At 43.0% G+C, this 22,515-nt stretch overlaps 3 protein-coding genes across 10 annotated transcripts in view; 2 read left to right on the forward strand and 1 right to left on the reverse strand.

Moving 5' to 3' along the window:
- Positions 1–8,724, reverse strand: part of cabin1 (calcineurin binding protein 1) — a 41,653-nt gene extending 32,929 nt beyond the window's left edge. For 5 of the 6 annotated variants that reach the window (XM_044025574.1, XM_044025573.1, XM_044025571.1 and 2 more), the window contains exons 1-20: positions 8,549–8,724; positions 7,981–8,038; positions 7,769–7,861; positions 7,379–7,492; positions 6,757–6,891; positions 6,463–6,643; positions 6,216–6,345; positions 5,943–6,092; positions 5,339–5,646; positions 5,066–5,243; positions 4,850–4,983; positions 4,538–4,755; positions 4,005–4,071; positions 3,674–3,861; positions 3,418–3,555; positions 3,083–3,271; positions 2,740–2,979; positions 2,483–2,636; positions 2,269–2,384; positions 443–604 (exon numbers count right to left, since the gene is read on the reverse strand). In XM_044025574.1, the coding sequence (XP_043881509.1) occupies positions 443–604; positions 2,269–2,384; positions 2,483–2,636; positions 2,740–2,979; positions 3,083–3,271; positions 3,418–3,555; positions 3,674–3,861; positions 4,005–4,071; positions 4,538–4,755; positions 4,850–4,983; positions 5,066–5,243; positions 5,339–5,646; positions 5,943–6,092; positions 6,216–6,345; positions 6,463–6,643; positions 6,757–6,891; positions 7,379–7,492; positions 7,769–7,861; positions 7,981–7,983 (2,898 nt within the window). In that variant the 5' untranslated portion in view covers positions 7,984–8,038; positions 8,549–8,724. The remainder of the gene's footprint in view (positions 1–442; positions 605–2,268; positions 2,385–2,482; positions 2,637–2,739; positions 2,980–3,082; positions 3,272–3,417; positions 3,556–3,673; positions 3,862–4,004; positions 4,072–4,537; positions 4,756–4,849; positions 4,984–5,065; positions 5,244–5,338; positions 5,647–5,942; positions 6,093–6,215; positions 6,346–6,462; positions 6,644–6,756; positions 6,892–7,378; positions 7,493–7,768; positions 7,862–7,980; positions 8,039–8,548) is intronic. The other variant, XM_044025570.1, reaches the window with a different exon arrangement.
- Positions 8,725–10,323: 1,599 nt separating this feature from the next.
- neflb (neurofilament light chain b) lies at positions 10,324–12,938 on the forward strand. Its single transcript, XM_044025575.1, is given in 5 exon segments — positions 10,324–11,313; positions 11,316–11,540; positions 11,654–11,778; positions 11,882–12,297; positions 12,386–12,938. Coding segments are annotated over 5 exon segments (1,806 nt in total). The 5' UTR covers positions 10,324–10,455; the 3' UTR covers positions 12,568–12,938.
- A 6,950-nt stretch (positions 12,939–19,888) lies between these two features.
- Positions 19,889–22,515, forward strand: part of dock5 (dedicator of cytokinesis 5) — a 28,009-nt gene continuing 25,382 nt past the window's right edge. For 2 of the 3 annotated variants that reach the window (XM_044026068.1, XM_044026070.1), the window contains exon 1: positions 19,889–20,063. In XM_044026068.1, the coding sequence (XP_043882003.1) occupies positions 20,021–20,063 (43 nt within the window). In that variant the 5' untranslated portion in view covers positions 19,889–20,020. The remainder of the gene's footprint in view (positions 20,064–22,515) is intronic. The other variant, XM_044026069.1, reaches the window with a different exon arrangement.

Below are 22,515 nucleotides of genomic sequence, written 5' to 3' on the forward strand. Positions count from 1 at the left end.
CTAAATGCATATGCGGCACAGTGTGGGTATGACTCCCACCTGCTGGACGGAAACACGTATTACAGTTATATAAAAGACCAACAGCTGTATGTGCGTGGCTTCACAGTTATACTGAGTTATTATGAGCCACTGTCTGAGAAACACAACATTAATGGATAAAGTAGACCTCTGCATTGTGACGATGAATAAGGGAACATGTTTGCATTATTATTATTATATATTATGTTTACCCGTTTATATGAAAAGTCATGCTGATTTATTTTAGTTTAACATTTGCATTTAAATGACATATTGGTTGGAATTATGCCAAGCAAACAGCCTTGTAACCTTTGTACCGTGAGACTAAATTCCTTTTCTAATTGGCGGAGTCACTTAGAGTTCATGAAACAAATTATAACAAATTAAAGGGACGTCAAGAGAGAGCTTTTAGAAGGTATTTGACCTGGGGAGATGAGTGGTCCTCGAGGTAGCGGGCCTTGCTTTTCTTACTGGGGTAGCCATACAGACAGAAGAAGCACTGCTCCAGGGCCATTTCCAGCTCCTCTTTGTAGGGATGAGAGTCGGTACTGGAAAAGGCTGCAAACTCCTTTTCCAAAACTCGAACCTACAGCAAAGCATAGAAATGTAGTGTTCATCCAATCCATTTTATTTACATAGCACGTTTTAAAAAACACATGGTTGCCAAAGTGCTGCTGTACGTACATACATATGTTATTTAATACACCCCCAGAAATTCAGAGCACAAAGTTAAAATACATAAAAAAATACAAAAAAAAAACACTAAAAGCCTAAATTAACATTAAAAGACTAAAAGACACCAGAGACCACACAGTTCTCATGGTGGGTTAAAAGCCAAGGAGTAAAAGTGAGTTTTAAGAGTATGACTTGGGTGGGTAACTCTTTCCACAGTTTTGGTGCCAGTATACAACTCTCAGAGGTCTGAGATATAATGTGGTGCCAAACCATTCAAAGACTTAAAAAAAAATCCTAAAATCCTAAAATCGACAGGAAGCCAGTGGAGAGAGTCCAAAATGGGAGCGATGTGGTCCTGTTTACGTGCTGCTGTTAAAAGTCCAGCAGCTGCATTTTGGACGGAAATGTAAACGTGTTCATACCGAAATGTGCAAATTGATTTCCTCCCACTTGCAAAAATGAATTCATGTCACATTTTCAGAATTTTAATTTGTCCTACCACAGTCTCATAATGAACCAAAATAAATGTGACTGTTAAAGTAAATGGTGTTTTTTGTAGCCCTATTTGCATGGTGCTCACCCTTGCCGTCATCGATAATGTTTTTATTGTTTACTGTGTTTCAGCCACAGATGTGTATGTGGAGAGTGGCATGCAGCTTTCCCTCTCTTAGTCTTGGCCTGTGTTCAACATGAGAATGGACTCTGTGCCCAGCTACCGCCAGAGATTTCATTCATTCTGAGGGCAACACCATGAATTCATAATAGGGATGTCACGGTGACTTGATTTCACAATTAATCGCGGTATTAAATGCTGTTAACTGTAACATTTCCTCAATGCCGTCCGGAACCATATAGGTAGTTCAGCGCAACTCAAACGGAACGGAAAGGAAGTTACACAACAACCGCGTTGTTACCGCTTGTGTTGCTTTGTTATTGTTCAGAGTTGCAGAACAGAGCCGTTCGAGCCATCTACGGGATAAGCACCCATCTCTGTGCACCAGAGTAAAGGTAAACGCCAAGTAACTGGGTTAAATTGCTAACTAACGTAACACTGAACTGGTAGGAAATTAAATGTTAGCGTGTCATTTGCAATTAATTGTGTACGACACGTGTTCGGAGTAAAGCGGCATTCAACTTAGCGTTACGTTATACGTCATGTGATGTCCGTTTCATTTATTACAAATGTATTTGTGTCATTGTTATTTACAAACAAATCACAATAATAGATACATGTGATATCTGGCCACATACAAATAGATACATTATTAAAACGATTAAAATAAACTTAAACATTCGGTATAGGTGACAATTGATGACTTAAACATTGTTCCTATATAATAGTGTAGTGTATTTGCTACGTTATTTTGTTACGTGAGCATCAATAGATATAAATAAATGAAACTTTAAGACCTATAAGCAGTGTCATAGTGTTGTGGAATCAATTAACGCAATAATCGTACCAAGAAGATCTATAATCGTGACATCCCTAATTCACAATATATAAGACAACTAAAATGTCTCTGAAACATATGCCGCGGTCATTCAGCTACTGCTAAGAGAAGTACACAAACTCACAAAGAACTTGGGGAGTGCACCGCCTGAGCTGCAGCACATGGAGCGACGGCCCAGATACTCATGCGCTGTGTTCAGAAGCATCAGGGAGGAAGGCAGCATGGGAGTGTCTGAGTCATCTGAAAGAGAGGCATCACAGGGTCACTCACTGCAACAGCTACCCCGGCATGACCGCCAAAGGGAGAACAGACGGCACGAAAACAGGGAGTCAACAAACCTTCATCGTCCCCGACAGACATATGCTGCCGGAGCATACAGTCAAAAGCCGCCTCCTCGTGTTTGATAATGCGATAAAGTGTAATCCACGGCAGAACCGAGAAGAAATAAGGCTCCTTTGGGTCGTCGGACACGGACATGCTGAGGTCGATCAGCTGAAAACACAACAGTGACAACACAACACATTTATTTTCCACACAGGTCTGTCCGTGTCTTATAACATTTCATACATCAGTTAGACTCCAGCTCGCCCCTCACCTGAATTAGGTTGTTTGCCAGTCGAACCATACTTGAAAAGTGAGGGACGTTGCTTAGAAGTTTGGAGTCTTTGGTGAAGCAGACCTCGATGCCATCCAGCAATGTTCCAATGGTGCTGACCCACTCCTCCTTACTAGGAGGTGCGCTGTTTGAAGAGTTGAGCTGCTGCAGGGCTTCATTCAGTGCCAGCTCACTGCACTCCAAACACTGCTGATGGTCCTCCAGCCTCAACAGTGCGTTCTAGGGCAAAAGAATTCAAATTCAGGGAACAAGAAATCCCAATACTCTCACATTTTTAAAAAAGATAAATCGGCTCCATCGATGTAATTAAAACATATCTAACCTGAAGTAGCATTAGCTGAGCAGGCCGCTCTGGCACTGAGCTCACAAACTCCAGAGGTTTAGTCCTGCTGCCATAATTGAGAGTGGGCTGCAGCAGGCGCACGACAGACTCAAAGTCTGCAGACTCAAAGAGTCGCTGGATCTCCTCCAGAGACTGACACCGTTCCAGAGACTTCAACCTCTTATTGATCTGTTCAAGGGGACAGAGAAAACCCAAAAAAAGGCACAGGCTCAACATACACTCAGAATTTTGCTTCTTAGTGAATAAAAGTGCTATTGTTTGTTTGTTTTTTCCATTTAAAAATAATCTATGTATATGCTGGTTATTATTCTGACCTCCTCCACAGAGATCACTGCATCTGTCCGTAGGTTCGGCAGGTTGATGGTGTAATATTTCCCTTCGGGTGACTTTGGTTTGCTCTGCAACAGACCCGTACAGACGTCGTAGCTCTCCAGTGCCAAATCCATGTCACCCTGACAAATGACAAGAAAGACAAGCTCACAAGTCGCACTGAGGGGGTAAGATCTCAGGAAGTGAAAAGGTTCACAACAAAATACTAATTAAAAACAACAAAAGAAAAAGGCATCCTACCTGTAGGGCTAAGAATCGTGCTTTGAGCCAGTAGACACGCACCATTACATCCAGCCAGTCATCCTCAAAAAGGTCTCTTTGGGATGAACCCAGGGCCAGGAGTAATATATCACCCTGAAAGTGCTGCCCAGGGAATTCTGAGTCAGCTGCATCATTGCCAGGTCCAACGCTGCTTCTTCTTGGAGACACTAAACAACCCAAGTGTAAACATGCGTGACCGTTTATTACTGAACAAATCATTGTCTTTGCAACCGCATTACGATTGCACCTTTGAAATAAAAATATAAAACATTAACATGTTGAAAATGAACACAGTGTCTCTGGTACTTACCAGTCTTTTTGAGTAACCATTGCTCCAGCTGCAGCTCCATACAGGCCAGACTCATTGCCATCATTTCCTGCACAAGTAGCAGATAAAGACACCTTTAATAGGTTTTCGCCGATGTGCGAGCTCGGCCAGAATGAGTCGAAAAATATCAGAATTATCTGGAACAACACTGGTCTTTTCTTTTATCAATCTTTGAGATGAACAAACCAATAAGCTTTTCTATTTCATAATACACCAACACACAAACGTATTGAAATAAATATTGTTTTGCTAAAAGCACTTAAAAAAACATATGCCAAAAAACAAGATAAATAAAGCTAGAAATCAATGTATAAGACAAGTAAACAACACAACATTAAAACCCATTTTAGCTCTCAAAAGAGGTTTAATAGTGTGTTCAAAAGTCAATAGTCTGCGTTTGACCCATTATTAGTCATGTCCTGCCCGACGACCCAAGGCTCCTCTGTGGCTCATATGTATGTGAGGCAGTGAGTAAATATTTCATAAATAAATAAAATTGCTTTCTTGTTATTTACCCTGATGTGCTGGTTGCTGCAGTCCCGAAGCAGCGGGTTGGGAAGACCACTGCTGTGCTTCCTCCAGGTCTGTTGGACCTCCAGCACCACAGCAGTCAGCCCCCGGGGCCACTCCTTCATGAACTTCTGACCCACTGCTTTCAGGTAGCGCATCATCAGGTCCAGTATACCGCCATTAGCTATATTATTGAGCAGGAAAGTGTGCACGTCCTGTTGCTCTGCAGATGAGAACGCATGTGCTTTTTCAGCGCGACAGGAACAGCGGCGCGGCGCACACACGCCGCATTGTAAATGAATAACCACAGTACGTACCAGACTCCATGTATTCAATTGAGTCTGCAGGCAAGAAACTCCCATGGAGAGGCTGTATGTCCTCTTTCCCATCACACTGTGCCTCAAGATTACTCAGACTCTCATCATCATTGTCAGGGTCAAACTTCCGGAGCCTAAGACATAACAGTAAAACAGCGATTAAATCTAAATGACAACGATAAAATGAAATGATTCCTTAGGTTTAGTGTAACCTGCCTGGAAGGGAGGTATTTATAAAGCAGCTCCTGGAAATCAATCTTCTCCTCCTTCTTGCATTTCGTGTTGCGCACTCGCGCTGAGCGTCGCTTGGCTGTCTCTCCACTATCTTCTATGCCACGTTTCCTTTTCGGGGCTTTCTTCACTTTATCTGTCAGTGAAATGTCCATCGCTGTGGCTTTGAATGAACAGTGAAATAATTTTTTTTTAAAAAAACAGCAAAAAAAGGCTTTTGAAAAGCAAGCAAATGAGAACTTTATATGAACAACTCACCAACAGGGGGAGCAGAAGTGGTGATCTCCACAGTGGTCTGACTGGTGATGATCTGATGTTGCATGCCGGGCTGAGACAGGATTACTGGCTCAGAGAGGACAACTGGTGGCAGGGATGAGCTGGGACTGCTGCTCAGCGTGGTTATCGGAACTATACTAACAGGACTACTGGGTTGAGGGAGATTTTGGACGAAGTTTGGGTCCGAGTACTCTGACAAGTCGATCCTGTGGCCAAGACTCGGACGTGGCGGCTCACATGTGGTCTGATGTCTGTACATTGCAAGAATGCATTCACCGACATGCTTCCACCTAAGAAAAAAAACAAACAACAAAACAAAATTGACTTATACGAGCTCAAACTGTCTCATGGCTACAATCCGTAATCTGTTTCTGAAACATGTTTTGTACAAGGCGAAAAAAAGTGAAGAGCAAGTCTAGAGAAGCTTGCAATCAATGCATCCCACCCCCGGACCTCTCCTAAAAGCGCTGCTGTCAAAACACATAAACAAACACTAAACAAGCACAACTAGCTGTGAAAAACTAATTTAAATAAAAAATAGTCAAAACCTAAACATTTGACAGAAGCATAAGAGCACAGCACTCACGAGAGGCAGCGGATGGGCTTAACCAGGACAAGGTCTGGTTTTGGTTCACAGTGAGAAAGAGCCCTTCTGCGTTTCCGTATGTCCAGGGCCTCCTCTACGATAGACTTGCGCTCCTCGTCCTCCACATCCACATAGTGAATAGACATATCACTGCAAACAACCCCCCACACACACACACACACACACACAACACAGAGATGTGTCAGAGGTGTGAAGAAGTGTGAAAAACACTAAATGTCCAAAGAGAAGAAATGAAAAGTGAGCTAATTTCACCATTTCATGAACATCTGCATTGTGTCCCTCTTCAGACACGGCTGCTCATCAAAGATTTTCTCCTTCAGCACCAGACCTTTAGTGTAACAATGATCCTTCTCTAAGGCTTTGGCGATGAAGTACAAGCAGCCTAGAAAAATGCACACAGGAAACAGTTTATGTCTCTTTCCCTGCTTGATCTCCCACACCGGTAACAAACAGTGCATGCAGAGCAAAAAAAAAAAAATCTTGATGATATACAACATACAGGTGTAGTCGCTGAGTGTGTAAAGAATAGTTATGAGGTTGTCCAGGCAGGGCCAGTGATCTGGATTACAATGCAATCCCTCCTCAAAGGCATGTCGAGCCAGAGGAATGCGCACCAGTCGCACAGCCAACTGACCGATTTTGTACCACATGTTCACGTCAGTGGAATCCAACATAACAGCCTGACAGAAGGAAAAAAAGAAAAAGAAAAAGAAAAACATGTAAGAACACCCACCACCATAATGATAAATGAATGATAATTAAATATTAACATGGTACTGCTTTGTGGTTTTACCTCCAAATAAAACTCCATCGCAGTCTCCAGGTCATCCCGTGATGCAGCCATACTGGCCAGGTTTTTAAAAGTAGAGTATTTCAACATCAGCCCAGGATGCTTGAGGACCACTTTCTGATCATCCGACGGCATGGCCTAAAACATTCAAGAATACAACATAAAACATGGACACTGTGAACACTGTGTAGCGCAGATTCACCTTAGGGGTCTCAAAAAATGTGTGATAGCGCACACGCTTCTGTTACTAGGGAGGTTTTAGGCTTCTCCTGATTTAAATTAGACAATTAAATTGACGGTTTGTGAGCTTTAATTTGATCTTTAGTGAGCAAACGTTGGCAAAACAGACGAAAATATACAAGCAATTTAACATGTGAATAATTTCAACACCAGTTCCTGCCATAAATGCACATTTAAAAGCGTGCATGAGACGAAATATCTAGTTTACGATTAATTTGTTGAGTTGTATGTCAAATGTTAAAACTGTCACCTGTCATTTTATTATCAATTTAGTTAAATTGTTTCTCATCACATTCTGCAGTCTTAGGTTTGCTCATTACACACACATTACATTTGCACGACAATATTAATAACTATGCAATAAATAACCTGCGTGACATTTTACCTCTTTGAGCAATGGAGTTTTGAGCAGCTCGTGATAGGCTTTGCTGGACTCCTCAAACTTGTCATGTTTTTGGAGATCTAAAGCTTTGTGATACAAAGCAAACGCCTCTGCTTCCTGTGGACAAAAATACAAAGTGACAATTAATTTTTGAAGGTAAAAAAAATGATGACACATTCAACAAGGAGGTCATTTTTGTCCCAACATGTCTGTCTGTGACTGTGAGCTGCATAACATAAGAAAGGACAGATTTTAGGGATGTAGATCTCAATCATACGATTTTGGTGGTGATCTAAACATTTTAAAACAATTGGAAACCTTGTGAGCTTGGGAAGTGCAATGCCACTGCCTTGGTGGAGGTGTGCTCTCTCTACTCTATTATATGCTCCGTACCTGAGCCTCTTTAGTCTGACTCTTGCTACTTCTCAATGGGTCTTGGGATTCATCGGCAGCTGTCAATGCAGCATTCAGCGCTGCTATTCGAATCTGTAAAGAACACAGAAAAATGTCTTACTTAAAGGAAGAAAGGTATTAAGAGTGAGAGCCATCTGCACGTTCACACGCCGTAATAATACAAAAAGAGACACAGAAAAAAATTGCCTCACCATTTTGATATCAAACTACAAAGCTTCCACTCTCACGGTGTGAAAACTTTGACAGGACCTGTGGAAAAGTACAGAAACCAGACAGTGGCAGGTAAGAGATCAATTCAGCAGACAAATGATTGCCACTTTAAACAATAAAACTGGTTTTATTGATCTTTAATGATATGTACATATATATATATATATGTATATATATATATATATATATATATAAAAATACACATATTGTGTCTTACACAGAGAATCTCGAGTTTAGCAGACGCTAACACAACAAAGAGAAGTGACAGGTAATGTAGTGTAACGAAGGGTTTGGACGGACTACGTCAAACTTGTCACTCTAACTTAGCCTGTTAGCTTCGCTCTGTAAGTAAATAGCTTCGACGCGAGTGCACAGTTTCCACCACAGCAGCGAGCAGCGTGTGCTGACTGTATTTAGCCGGCGAACGAGCACATTCAGCTCGCTAACAGCCAAACATTACAGCCTCCGTTAGCTGCTTTTAGCTGACGTGAGCTAACGCTAGCTACTGTTTCGCCGGGTGTCCATCACCTGCGAAGCCGGACGACTTACCGTTCATTCCCGCTTCTGCTGCATCTGCGGCGGCAATGCGTTCTCCACAGCGCGGCGAGAGACTGCCAACAACCTGCGGTGATTCGTGTAAAATGAAGCGCGGAGCAAGTTTGAAACTTCATCAATTCATCGCCCTTTGTTGTTATCAACGCCAGGGACTGAGTGTGTGTGTGTGTGTGTGTTTACGTCACAACATGACACTTTGCTCCCCGCCAAGCAGTAAGGCCAACCCTCATTGGTCCAAATATTACCATGTGACCAATGATGTATTCTGATGTTGGATGATATATATACACACACACACACACACACACAAACACACTCATAAATGTCACTGACCAACAGTGAATACATTAGATTATAAAAACATGCTTGATTGATGTTTTGAAAATGAATAGTTACATTTCACAGTTTAGCTTTTTTACATCAATCAACTCTTTGTACACCTGTCAGGATTATGTTAATTGTGAAAAGACAGACAACATTATGTTATGTAAAAATAAAATTAAAAAATAAAGATGCAATGAAAATGTAGCTACTTTGCAATAAATAAACATAAAAGACACAGTTAAACAGTAAAGTGACACACTAAAGCAATGACATTTAATGGGATAAGATCAGAGTTGTCCTGCAGTGTGGTTATTTACATAGTTACAGCAGCACAGTAAAGATATAGATAATAAATAATAAATATGCATTACCAAAACATGTACAATAGATAAAGATATTAACACTAAGACTATAAAAAAAAGAGTTAAAATAGAATGCAGAATGCACATTATAGACAGTTTGCAGAATATACACAAATTTTTTTTTGTAAATGTATTAGTTCTGCATTTGATGACATAAGAGTAATGTTCAGGGATGGATCCACTATCATGCAGGTGTCTTTCTTTCACAGTTGGCCACGTTAAAATGTCCTCCAAAGATGGTTCTTTGGTCCCCGTCAGAGCCGTCCTGTCCTGTCCTGTCCTGTGCAGCTGCCTCTTGATAGTTAAGGTAGGTAACACTGTAGTATCAGTAATAGTAATTATAATAATAATGATCTGCTTATAGGCTGTTTAAACCAGAAAAATATCTCTGTTCAGTGGGGGTTTGTACAGCAAAATGCAATCTAATGAAATCAAATAGGTTTGGCCTTTTACTGTGACGAACTAATCTGGAAAACAATTCAATCACACAGCAACACTGTCTAAAGATCCACTGTGTCTGTACAGGAGAGACGATAACCAGACACATGAGGACTTAATGTAAATATATCAGAAATAATGTAGGTTGGTTACAATATTCTAAGCAAAATGCATGGAAAACACATGACCACTAGAGGGCAAACTTTTATTATAATCACTGTACTGTAGGTACAGTTTGTTTCCTCTGAGAGTGAGGTGGTTGTTTTTATTCTCAGGATCTTCATGTGTTACATCTTCATGTGATTTGCCTGCATTTACTGCATGTGGCATTTAGCTGGGATATTTATCTATAATATTACCTGTAATGTTCTTAAGATGAACACACACACACTACCATCATGTGGCAGAGACATTGTGTTTCTGTTGGGTTGTATAATGGCAGATTGTAACAACTTCTGCATTTTTTTTTTTTTTGCAGGAGTAACAGTATACCGTTTCTGTCCTCAGTGACCCTGTCTGTTGCAGTCCCTCCACTGCTTATCCCCACCTCCTCCACCACCCGCACACTCCTTCTTACCACACCCCATCTTTCCCCTCGGCAGAGAGTGGCTGTCTGGCACCATTATCAATTCCGTTTGTCAGCATGCCTGCAAAAAAAAAAAGAAACTGCTGACGTCACTGTCATTACTGGGTCTATAAAAGCCACAGTAATGCAGATTCTCTGTGCAGTCAACCCAGGCTACATTCCTCGACACAGAGCAGCCTGTTTCTGAAGTCATGACTTCCGCCGGCTTTGACCCTTACTTTCCCTCTTCTTACAAGAGGAGAGTGGTGGTGCGCAATGCAGGATATGGAGCTGGTGGAGGAATTGGATCCAGGTCGGCCTACTCCAGCCACTCTGCCCCGATAGCTTCCTATGCATCCTCCCGCAGAAGTTATCCTGCATACTCACGGGCTTCCTCCGGCTACTCCTCCATGCTTTCTGCCCCCGTGTCTGCAGCTGCTCCTGAGCTACGCCTTGAACAAGCCGCCCAGGTCAGCTCTGAGTTCAAATCATTGAGGACCCAGGAGAAGGCTGAGCTGCAGGGCCTGAACGACCGCTTCGCAAGCTTCATTGAGCGGGTCCATGAATTGGAACAGCAGAACAAGTTGCTGGAGACGGAACTTCTGCTGCTGAGGCAGAGGCAAACGGAGCCATCCAACCTGCGGGCCCTGTATGACCATGAGATCCGCCAGCTCCATGCTGCCGTAGAAGACGCTCGCCATGAGAAGCAAGCGGCCCAGGATCACAGGGATGAGATGGAGGACGTGCTGCATGACTTGCAGAAACGCTTTGAAGACGAAGTGCTCTGCAGAGCGGATGCAGAGGGCAGGCTCATCGACGCTAGGAAGGAAACAGATGATGCTGCCCTGGGCCAGGCTGAGCTCGAGAAAAGAGTTGAGACCCTGCTGGATGAGTTGGCCTTCCTGAAGCGCCTCTGCGAGCGTGAGATCGCAGAGCTGCAGGCCCAAATACAATACAGCGCTGACGTGTCAGTGGAGATGGAGGTCATCAAACCTGACCTTTCTGCTGCCCTCCGCGACATCCGAGGGCAGTACGAAAAGCTGGCCCAACAAAACCTCAAGTCGGCCGAAGACTGGTTCTGCAAGACTGGTTCTGCAACAAGATGAACGTGGTGACCGTGGGCACCGCGCGCAACACAGAGAGTGCGAGAAATGTCAAAGACGAGGCCGGAGAGTACCGCCGACTCCTCAAAACCAGGACGCTGGAGATCGACGCCTGCCGCGAGATGAACCAAGCTCTGGAGAACCAACTGCAGGATGTGGAGGAGAAGCAGAGTGCTGAGATCTCCGCACTGCAGGTGAGAAACGCAAGAAAACCCGGGGCGTGAAGTACCTGGTTCTGAAAGTATTGTGATGAATTATTGCATCGTCCCACTAACTATGCCACTTTATTTTATTTCTTTCTGTGCAGGATACGATAAGTCAACTGGAGGACGAGCTGAGGGCAAACAAGAATGACATGGCTCGCTACCTGAAAGATTACCAGGACCTCTTGAATGTGAAGATGGCTTTGGATATTGAAATAGCAGCCTACAGGTCAACAGTGAAACCACACTTTTTTCGATTACTATTATCCTTTGGTTTGCCTCTTGTGTTATAGTCTTGTTTTGTATTGACAACCAATCTCTTACTCCATTAGGAAGCTTCTCGAGGGAGAAGAGAACCGTATAAGTGTGGCAGGCCCAGCTTCTGTCACCGCTTTCTCTCAAGCCGCGTACGCCGCTCCACCTTACGGGAGAACCCAGTTCTCCATGCACTCCCAGCTGAGCTCTGCACCACCCTATCTGCTGAGCTCCCGTCTGTATACTTCAGCGCTCGCCACGGAGGAGACAATATCTGCAAGCCAAGCACAGCAGGCAGAGGCAAGCCCTCCTCAAGAGGAGGAGGAGGAGGAGGAGGAGGAAGAGCAGGTGGAGGAGGAAGAGGAAGAAGAGGAGGTGGAGGAGGAACAGGTGGAAGAGGAAGAGGGCGAAGAGGAGGAGGGTGACGCAGAGGAAGAGCAGGAGGGTGAGGAGGAAAAGCAAGAGGAAGGAGATGAAGAGGCAGGCGGACAAGGTTAGTGTGTGGCAGTTGTGTTTCACCGACGTGTGCGTGTGTGTTGTACTGACTGTACTCTCTGTCTCCTCGTGTGTCTGTTGTAAAGAAGAAGGCGAGGCAGAGGGCGGCGACAAAGGAGACGAGGAGCAAGGAGACGAGGAGAGTCAGCCTCAGGAAGGGGACGGTGGCGAACAGGAAGAGGCAGGTGGCGATGAAGAGGGGGACAAAGTGGACGAGGAGGAAGAGAAGGTGGAGAGTGAAGAGAAAACCACGGATAAAAAAGTTTAACTTTACATGCTTTAAAAAAAAAAATAGCATCTGCTAGCCGGTACAGCTAAAGCATCTGTGGTGCCGTTTGTGTCACTCATGAGGATCTCTTGAGATCAGCAGTATCTACCATGTGTGCGATCAATAGGAGTAAAATATTGCATGTTTGCAAACATGCACACCAGCCAAGACGACAACTTAAAAGCGAAACAGGACGCGTGCGGAGTAGAAATTCTGCTCCGCGTGCATTGCTGCCACCAAAACATGCCTGTATCACTGCGTGTATGTGCGACACCCAGTATGAAATGCCTTACGACTAATCCTCACTGTGTGCTTTCCGTCCTCGTATATGCCTTGAACTCCAATAAAGCCTTGAAGCCTTGTGAACCGAATGCTGGTGTCAAGCTTTTCATTTCGCAGTCGTGAAAACTTGTCTTATCAATTATGATTTAGCAAAAAAAAAACTGTTTACTTAATGTTAATGGAATAAGATTGTGGCAGCCAAAGTGCTTTTATGCTTCTATATCCATATTGATGAATCAAAGTGGACGAGATCTGCAGCAAAAGTCAGCAACTTTGGATTGTTTGAAATGGAAAACACACATGCACCAAAGTGGTTCAGCGACTGATAATGGCATATCATTGTGCGTATCACACTGCTTCACACCGTCGACACAATCTGCCAATAAAGTCTCATTTTATTTCTCTCGACTTGGCTGAACTGTCTGAAAGAGGTGATTTACCGCGGGCAGCTTTTTGACTTTGTTTAGAGTCAGCAGGTCGTCACCGTCCTGATGTGCCGATACAGTCCCTGCGTGACGGGTGAGCTGACACTGGTGTTTTTCCTGCCTCAACCTTGCCCACTTCGCTGTCCATAAATCAGGAAGCACTGAAACCTTTATGACTCAGCGAGTCTGCTGCGCCAAGGAATCTGGCCAAGTGTCAACTCACGCAGTGGGATTGGAAGAGAGGGAGAGCGAGAGAGAGAGAGCAATTTCATTATTTTATTAGAAAGACAGTTAAAGACAGACTGAGGACAAATCAGGCGAGGGTGGTCTCAGTCTCAGCACTGAGCCTTGAAAAAGGACCTAATCTTAGCCATAACCAGCTGCTGCTTCCTTCACCAACCACAATTCAAATCTCGGTCCTAAACCCAGTCCCCCAGAAATGAGACTCTGCATTATTATTATTAGGACTGGGTTTTGGTCTCCTGGAGGACCAGAAAATGCCAGAAAAGGTCACATGTGCTCTTCCAGAGCCTCAGAAATGAGGTTCTGCCTCATTAGGGCCATTTGGTCCTGGAAAAGACTCGATTTTAATTTACACACACTCACACACAGAAACCTGTGCTTGTGACTGAATATATACTAATAAGTGAATTTTGGCACACGGTACGTGCTATAGCCCAGGGGTGTCAAAGTGGGCCACATACAGCACAATTTGATCTCAAGTGGGCCGGACCAGTAAAAGCAGTAAAATAATAGCATAATAATAATAATAACCTATGAACAACAAGAACTCCTTTGTTTTTTCTCCTTTGTTTTACATTTAATGAAAGATTCTTTTTACAAAACATAACATTCAAGTGCTTTTTGAACGATATCATTGAACACATCACACTGGATCTATAAACTCACAAACATTTAGTCATAGGTATCCGGAAGTGAAAAAATATTGTATTTGACGTTACGTTTCGATTGTAAGCGTAAAGTGAAATTTTAACAAATTCATCCTGTGGGCCGGATTGGACCCTCTGGCCGTATGTTCGACACCCCTGCCTAGCCAATCCCACATGTGACGAGGCAATGCCCTGATCTACACCAGCGTGCAGTCTCCTCCTCCTCCACTCCCTCCTCCTCCCCCATGTCCTCAGTTTACCCCCACCCTGAGCTACGCTGTACATTATCCCCCTCATGCTGTTGCTTTCCCGATGCTACAGTAAGAGTAGAGCCAGTCCAGCAGAGCACTCAGTTTAATCATTAGACGCGCAACCTTGCAGTGAATTTGGCTTCACTCACACATACCTCTCACCACTCAGAGAGAGAGAGAGAGAGCAATATTGTAAATGTTTCCTTATTGATTGAAAGTGCACTAATGCTGGATTTAAATGCACAAACTGCCTGCAGAGAGAGTGCTGGAGCAGAGACGGTGCTCCTCACTGTGCATCTGTATGTGTGGATACTCCCTCAGGTGCATGGCGCACTTGTGTCGCATACAATTAGAGGAATCTGCATTTTGTGTGTGTGTGTGTGTGTGTGTGTCAGGGCACAGTGGTGCACAGATCACCTGTGAACACGTACATATTAAAGCAAAGCTGTATTTTCAGATATTGAGATTCTACACTGTGAACAGACTGGTGTATAAATCTAATAACTCCCTCCGTCTTGTGGGCATAAACCCCATGTCAGAGGGAGGGAGGCAGGCCTACCGGCACTGAGACCCACTAAGCCCTCCCAGATGCATCCTTCTTCAGATGAAAAACAAAAAGCTGAGTTGACGGCTGCTGCCTTCCCCATTCCTGTGAAAAGATAAGAACAAACAAGTGTCTGTGTACTGTACTCTTACACGAAGATAGCTGTGGTTATTATATAAAGTGTAAACGCTCCTGGGTTTGACTCGGATACTTCAGTTTGAACCACCACACCTGCATATGACACCGTGTGTTCCAGCTATTTTTAACAGAGTTAAAATACACTGACACTCACCGCTCTGTAGATTTTACCAGCACACCTGAAGACCGGCTTTGTCCCACACTGAGGGGGGAGAATATCAGCTTTCCATCGCAACCCATTTAAATGACATTTCAGCAGGATACGGAATATATCGCAATGCGCCGATTATGACGGCGTCAGAAGTTTAAGCTGCAAATCAGAGGAACATTTAATTTTTACCACAGACAAACTCAGGAGAGATACTCAGAAATGATGCAGTTTAATGTATATGTGTTCCAGCAAGAGATATACTATACATTCATGATATTCATTCATAAATGACCTCATTGTATTATGTTGTTATGTTATGTTATGTTATGTTATGTTATATGACTCCATGATATTTATTCATAAATTACCTCATTATATTATATTATGTTATGTTATGTTATGTTATGTTATGTTATTTTATCTCATCTTATCTTATCTTATTATCACTCCATGATATTAATTCATAAATGACCTCATTGTATTACGTTACATTACGTTACGTTACGTTACATTACGCTACATTACGCTACGCTACGCTACGTTGCATTACGTTATCTTATCTTATTATCACTCCATGATATTCATTCATAAATTACCTCATTATGTTTTGTTATGTTATGTTATGTTATGTTATGTTATCTTATCTTATCTTATTATCACTCCATATCTTCATAAATTATCTCATTATCTTATCTTATCTTATTATCACTCCATGATATTCATTCATAAATTATTATCATTATGTTATGTTATGTTATGTTATGTTATGTTATGTTATGTTATCTTATGTTATCTTATTATCACTCCATGATATTCATTCATAAATTATCTCATTATGTTATGTTATGTTATGTTATGTTATGTTATGTTATGTTATGTTATGTTATCTTATGTTATCTTATGTTATCTTATCTTATTATCACTCCATGATATTCATTCATAAATTATCTCATTATGTTATGTTATGTTATGTTATCTTATGTTATCTTATCTTATTATCACTCCAGCACTTAAACGTCCTGATGAGTTTATTGGTTTTTTTTTACGCTGAAGGTGGAGTGTCCTGCTCGGGCTGTGGTCCAGACTGCAGATTGGGTGGTCACGCTGCAGCAGTCTGCCTCTCTCCGGTTGTCACACAGCCGCGCTTTGTCTCCGCGGAGAAAAGGCAGCCCTCAGATAAGAGTTGTGGCTCCCTCTGCTGATCTCAGAGAGCCACCCAATTAAAAGCCTCTGTCAAATGAGCCTCCACATTGGCCCACAAGACAAAAGACATCAGATGGTTTCATTTTAAGATGTGGCACTCTCATGCTAAAAATAGATAATTGCTTTTTCCTGGGGTACATACACACATACACACGCGCGCGCGGTGTAACATAGGATGCTTTACTGCATTAGATGGAGACAAATGGAGGTAGCGGCTCCTCAGGGCACATCCTTTCTCATGCATCACAACCTACAAATTGGATGTTAGACGTGAGGATATAAATATGGTAACCCTGACTTACCTGCAGGATACTTCTCTGATCACATTAAATGTGTCAAGCTGTGACAAAGCAGTGAAAACTTTCTCTGAACATATGCAACAATGCAACATGGGAGTATGGGGGTGTTGATAAAAGTACAGAACAATGTTTCATTAGGAAAAACACATCTTCGACATAATATTCTGCACACATGTGATTTCCTGCACCAGTAATCCACTGTAAAACAACCTCTGCCATGGCATACTGAGTGTTTGTGCCGTGACCTTTGAGAACAGCATCACCTCACTGTTTTTTTTTACCTGGTTCTGCTGTCAGACAGCCAGGTGGATGCTGAGGCTCTCTATGCCTCTGGCATTATGTGGTCCTGGCAGACAACTCATAAATCCATTAGGCCCCTTTTGTCTGCTTTTATTCTAACAAACTGAAAACCTCTGTGGGGGCTAGAACATCCCACCACTCGAAAGTCTTTGAAGTACCGAGACTCCAATATGCTGATGGCTTTGGCTCAGGAGCACAAAGTTCACCAATCAGAGGGTCGGTTGTTTGATCCCCGGCTCCCTCTCTCTGCCGGTGAGAGCAAGTGTGCCGGACTCCTCAGCCGGTGAATGGGCGGCTGTGATTTGTGGTTGTTAAGACTCGAGCAGTTGTATAAAGATGCAGTCCATTTACCTTTACAGTCCACTGGCTTTACAAATGTTAGCCACAGACTAACAGCGGCGTCGGGTCAAGTTCTTATTTATATGGTGCATTTCATGAATATGGATGCGTGCTGTGCCTCATCTTTGTGTGTGCCATAAAAATAAAAACGCACAGAGAGAGGCACACGCAGTCAAGCCTGTACACACACACACACACAAACCAATCAAATGCTCTTGAGTGCAGGACGGTGGGTGGGCTTTTCTCGTTTCTTTTCCTTCCTTTTCTTACTACTATTCCTGAAAGTACTCCACCTCACCAGGGAGATTAACAGAACAGTGTCTGATGCGATATGACAATCAATCTGACGTGAGGTCTGGGCATTTAGTTGCTCAGCTGGACTGTGCGTCTGTTGCACTCAACTCCGAATGAATGGGAGTTGTCTGTCACACGCTAATGCAAGGCAAACAATCACACACACACACACACACCAAGACCACTGTGTGATACTGCTATAGAGAGAAGAGTCAAGTGTGAAATTACTTTGCAAAAGCAATGGCATAAAAACAATAACAGTCCTCTGTATGCAATAGCACTATGCAGTCAGATGATGGCAATATTGTATTAGAGATTTTATTTTTTTTATTTTTTTCTTAACTTTGGACAGCCCAAATCTGCTCACATTTGAGAGAGAGAGAGAGAGTGAGACATTTGACAGGGTTGAATGGATATGAGCAGATCTGAGTCCCCTTAAAACAAAATGAAATACTCACGACTGACAGGCACCTACGACTCCTTCAGAAATAAGCCGCAATAAATGTGGTTAACAGCTAAATGCCTTTACTCCGACAATCCGACGTATATCATCAAAGTGCATATCTTGTTGCTGATTTATGAGACAAACTCAGTTGGCTGTGTTTCAGGCGTTTAGCTGTGCACAGTTTGTCAAAAAATATGCTGCATCACAAAATTGTCGGTGTTTTATTTCTGTGAGGGGGAAGAAACACAGAAATACACATTATCTGCAAGCAGAACTTATGAAGTTTCACTACTTACTTTTATTTTTAGCCCCCTTTTTTTTTTTGCAGTTGCCATATGTTCAACAGATCGACCCCTGCAAAACAGCACAATTTCATATCAGCTTCCAAGTCAGACTGATGTGTCGTGCGCGTACTAATTCACCACGTGCCGCAACACAAGAGATGGTGGAGAAAAAAAGCAACAACAATAAGCGCCGGATGGCTGCACGTTATTGACAGCACCATTTGGCTGACCAGTCGCAGCAGAAGACACTTACATACACACACACACACACAGAGCTAAGTGGGTTACCAGATCTCAGCCAGCAGCTGTAAATTACTTTACTGGGCAGAGAAGGAAGGTGGCGAGCTCAAATTATGATCCACTGACCATGATTAAGCGACATTTAAATCAAAGCCAACACCCTCATTGATGAATCTCGACACAGTTGCTTTGGCCATATGTTTATTTTTTTCAGTAAACTCTAATTTGTGTTGCTTGCATAACACGAGTCTGAAATCATCATCTTTTCTGGACCATGTGTCCCACTCACAGTCAGGTCCAGTCCATTTGTACAACCCGAGGCTACAGTGCCGGGGCCCAGTAAATCAGTCAGCGTGAGAGGCGGCGTGGAGTTTTGCAATTCAATCTCATTTTAAATTAAAAACAATAACCTGGTGATCATTTATTTACGACACACGCGTGATTTACAACCCGGGGTTTGGAATAATTAGGCCCTGCTCCCGCCTCTGTCCATGTCTGTCTCAGTAGTGGTGCAAGTGAAGTGAATGCCATCAGGAGTCCTTGAAGCAGAACGAGGACTAGTTCAGTCACTCGCACTATAATTTCTCTGAATTCAATTTAAGCTCATTGGAGGATTTATGGGGAATTATTACAGGTATCGATTGACCGGTGTCTAGGGCAGAATAAGCTTCTCGGAGACAATCCTTTGATGAAATGACTGTAGTGTGTGTGTGTGTGTTTCAGCTCTGAAACCACCTCTGTAAGGACAGGTTGACATTGTGAGGACATTTTTCAGCACGTCCTCACAACTTCTCAAGGGGGTTTATGAGGGTTGAGACTTGGGCCGGAGCCATTTTGACATGTTTTAGCAGGAGAAGCACAGGTGTTAGTCGCCACGTTAGCTCTTCCTCTGGTCAGGACAGCGTGACACTGTGAAACTGAGGAAGCTCAACGGAACTGGGCGTCATTAAAGTGATGATTTACACCTGTGGACTTTTCCCACTGTGACCTGTCAAAATGGCTGCAGTGGGGGGTAAATGTGGTTAGGCGTTTAGTTGAGGTTAGGGCTCGAGCTGAGGGAATACAGTAAGTAGTGTCCCCACAATTATAGAGAGACACGTACGTGTGTGTGTATGTGTGTGTGTGTGTGTGTGGTGGGGGTAGTCGAATCTGCGAAGCTTGTGGTTCACGCCTATCCTCCTTTCCCAACCGTGTGTGTGTGTGTGTGTGTGTGTGTTGTCCTCCTCCTCCTCCTCTCCCCTCCCCGTTTACAAGTCATGATGGCGGAACTGTAGACCTCGGTACGCCGGAGTGCACCACCGCCCGTCCTCGTCCAGCAACTGTACATACTTATTTATTCACACCGCCAGTTCCACACTCTTCCCCGCAATGACCCGTTGGATTCCTACTAAAAAGGAGAAGTACGGAGTCGGTAAGTTGTTACAAACACACACGGACACACACACACACACACAAACCGTTGTTTAGCTGCGTGCGTTTTGCCTGACTCGAGTTAACTCCCTCAAAACTACACTCACTAACTTCAAGGAAAAGCGGGACTTAAAGTGAAGACTTTAAAGTGTGTTGTTGTTGTTGTTGTGGTGCTGTGTGTGTGTGTCAACACACTTGTCCAGCTCACTTTGTGCAACTTCTTTTCCTTGTTTGTGTCAGGAATATTAATATTATTATGTGTGTACTAGGATAGATGGCTGTGTGTCCACAGTGAGATAAAACGGGGTCAAAGACCGAAGACTTCAATGAGCGTAGCCGTCTTTGCTGTCCTTGTTAAAGTTTAAAGACTTTTAAATCCTCACTCTGCTGGAAGGTCCCTTCAATCCCCCTCCAGGTCTCCTGCAGGCTCCACATGGCAGCCACTGCTGCGCCGCCTCAGTGTTTACACAAGTGCTAGCGAACTTTATACTCAGCCTACACCGTACTATCGCGCACCATGAGTTCAAAATAAGCTCAATTTCCATGATCAAGATGATAAAAAAAAGTAGGAAAAGTTTCCAGAATAAGATAAGATGACATGATACCACTTTGTCTTGTCTGATACTGACGTATATCCCAACCTGGAGTTTCTCCTGATATCAGTCCTATGCACTTGTTTTTTAAAAAAAGGGAAATTCTGCCTTTCTGTCAGCAACACATTTTGCTTAAACATATAAATAGCCAAGTGTTTTGTTTTTTTAGAAGATATAAACAGCGCACATTTTTACAGACTGTGTTTATTGAAGCATTGATGTCAAATTCAAGGCAATTAAAATAGTATAGTATAAATACTAGTTTACGTTTCTTGCCCCCAATATCTGAACCAGTAATTCTGACCAGCATCAGGTTTGATACTGAGGATTCTGCTGTATGTATGTACATTTTAGTTAAAAACCTATTGCTAGTTAGACAGAGTTCCATACTATATGTTACATTCGATCATGACCGTGCTAATATTTTACTAATATCGGGATAATTGTGAGTGGTGTGACGTGGACGTTTTGTCTAGCTCACACACTCCAGGACCTCCCAGGATCTTATTGAAGAGTATTTTTTTTATTTTCCGTCCATCTTCTACCACTTTATTCTCCACATGTGGGTCACCAGACGGGGTCACACCCTGGACGCGTCGCCAGTCCATCACAGGTCAACATAGAGACACAACAACACAACAAAGTTTGTGTAACATTACAACAGAATGTAAGATGTTGTGGTACTTTTGTTATCCAAATTATTATGACAACACTTTATAAATGGTGGTGGATGAATAACACAGGCAGAAGGCCCCTGCTAGTATAAGCATGGTTTTATAATTATGGCAGTAACAGTGACATTTAACTGTGTTTCTTTTTAAAAAATGAACATTTCTGCCGTACACTCAGGTGTGGCTCAGCCACCTGTCTTATTTCTTGTAAACCACAGTGGAAACATGTTCAGGTAGACCTCCACACCCTCAAGGTAAATGTGCTGTTCTCTCAATCCTTTTCCTGGTTTACTGCAACACTTTTACAGCCGGCACAGACTGGCTGCTCATCAGTTATCATTCTGAGTCACCTTTGTGCTCAAAGCTACAGACAGTGTGTCCTGGTCTGCAGCACTTGAAGAAAACCTCCAACCTGGGCAGAGTGAAAACACCCAGTGTACACTTTCTTTTCTGGACAAGGTGTGAATCTCAGGTCACAGCTGAAAATACCTCAGCTGTTTGTTCAAACCCCGATCCTCTCCCTCAGCATGCACTCACTGGCCACTTCAGTAGGTACACCTGTTCAACTGCTTTTTTTTTTTTTATCATCAAAACCGAAAAATCGGCCAATCGCATGGCAGCAACTGAATATATCAGGCATGTAGACGATGCCGCTGAAGCTCAAAGCGAGCATCAGAATGAGGAAGAAAGGTGATTTTTTTTTTTTTGGATGTGTCATGGTTGTTGGTGCCAGGCAGACAGCCTGCCTGAGCATTTCAGAAACTGCTGACCGGCTGGGATTGTCACGCAAAAACCTTCTCTAGGGTTTACAGTCAAATATCCAGTAAGCAGCAGCTAGCAGCTCTGGCTGGAAATTCCTTGTTGGTGCCAGAGGTCAGATGAAATGGCCAGTCTGAGATATATATATATATATATCATTTATTTTTTTATTTACATATATATGTGTATATATATATTTTTTTTTTTTTTATATATATATATATATATATATATATATATATATATATATTCATATTCAAAAACGCTTTCTGAATGCACATGTAAAACGTGGGAGCAGATGGGCCGCTGCAGCAGAAGACCGTTCCTAATAAAGCGGCAGAGGTGCCACCTCCGGCGCTTTATTAGGTGTCCTATGTACCTAATAAGGAAGAGGTCGGTGAGTGTGTTGCTGCTTTTATTGTGCTCTGTT

Source organism: Solea senegalensis, linkage group LG5, assembly GCF_019176455.1.
Source record: "Solea senegalensis isolate Sse05_10M linkage group LG5, IFAPA_SoseM_1, whole genome shotgun sequence".
NCBI lineage: Eukaryota > Metazoa > Chordata > Actinopteri > Pleuronectiformes > Soleidae > Solea > Solea senegalensis.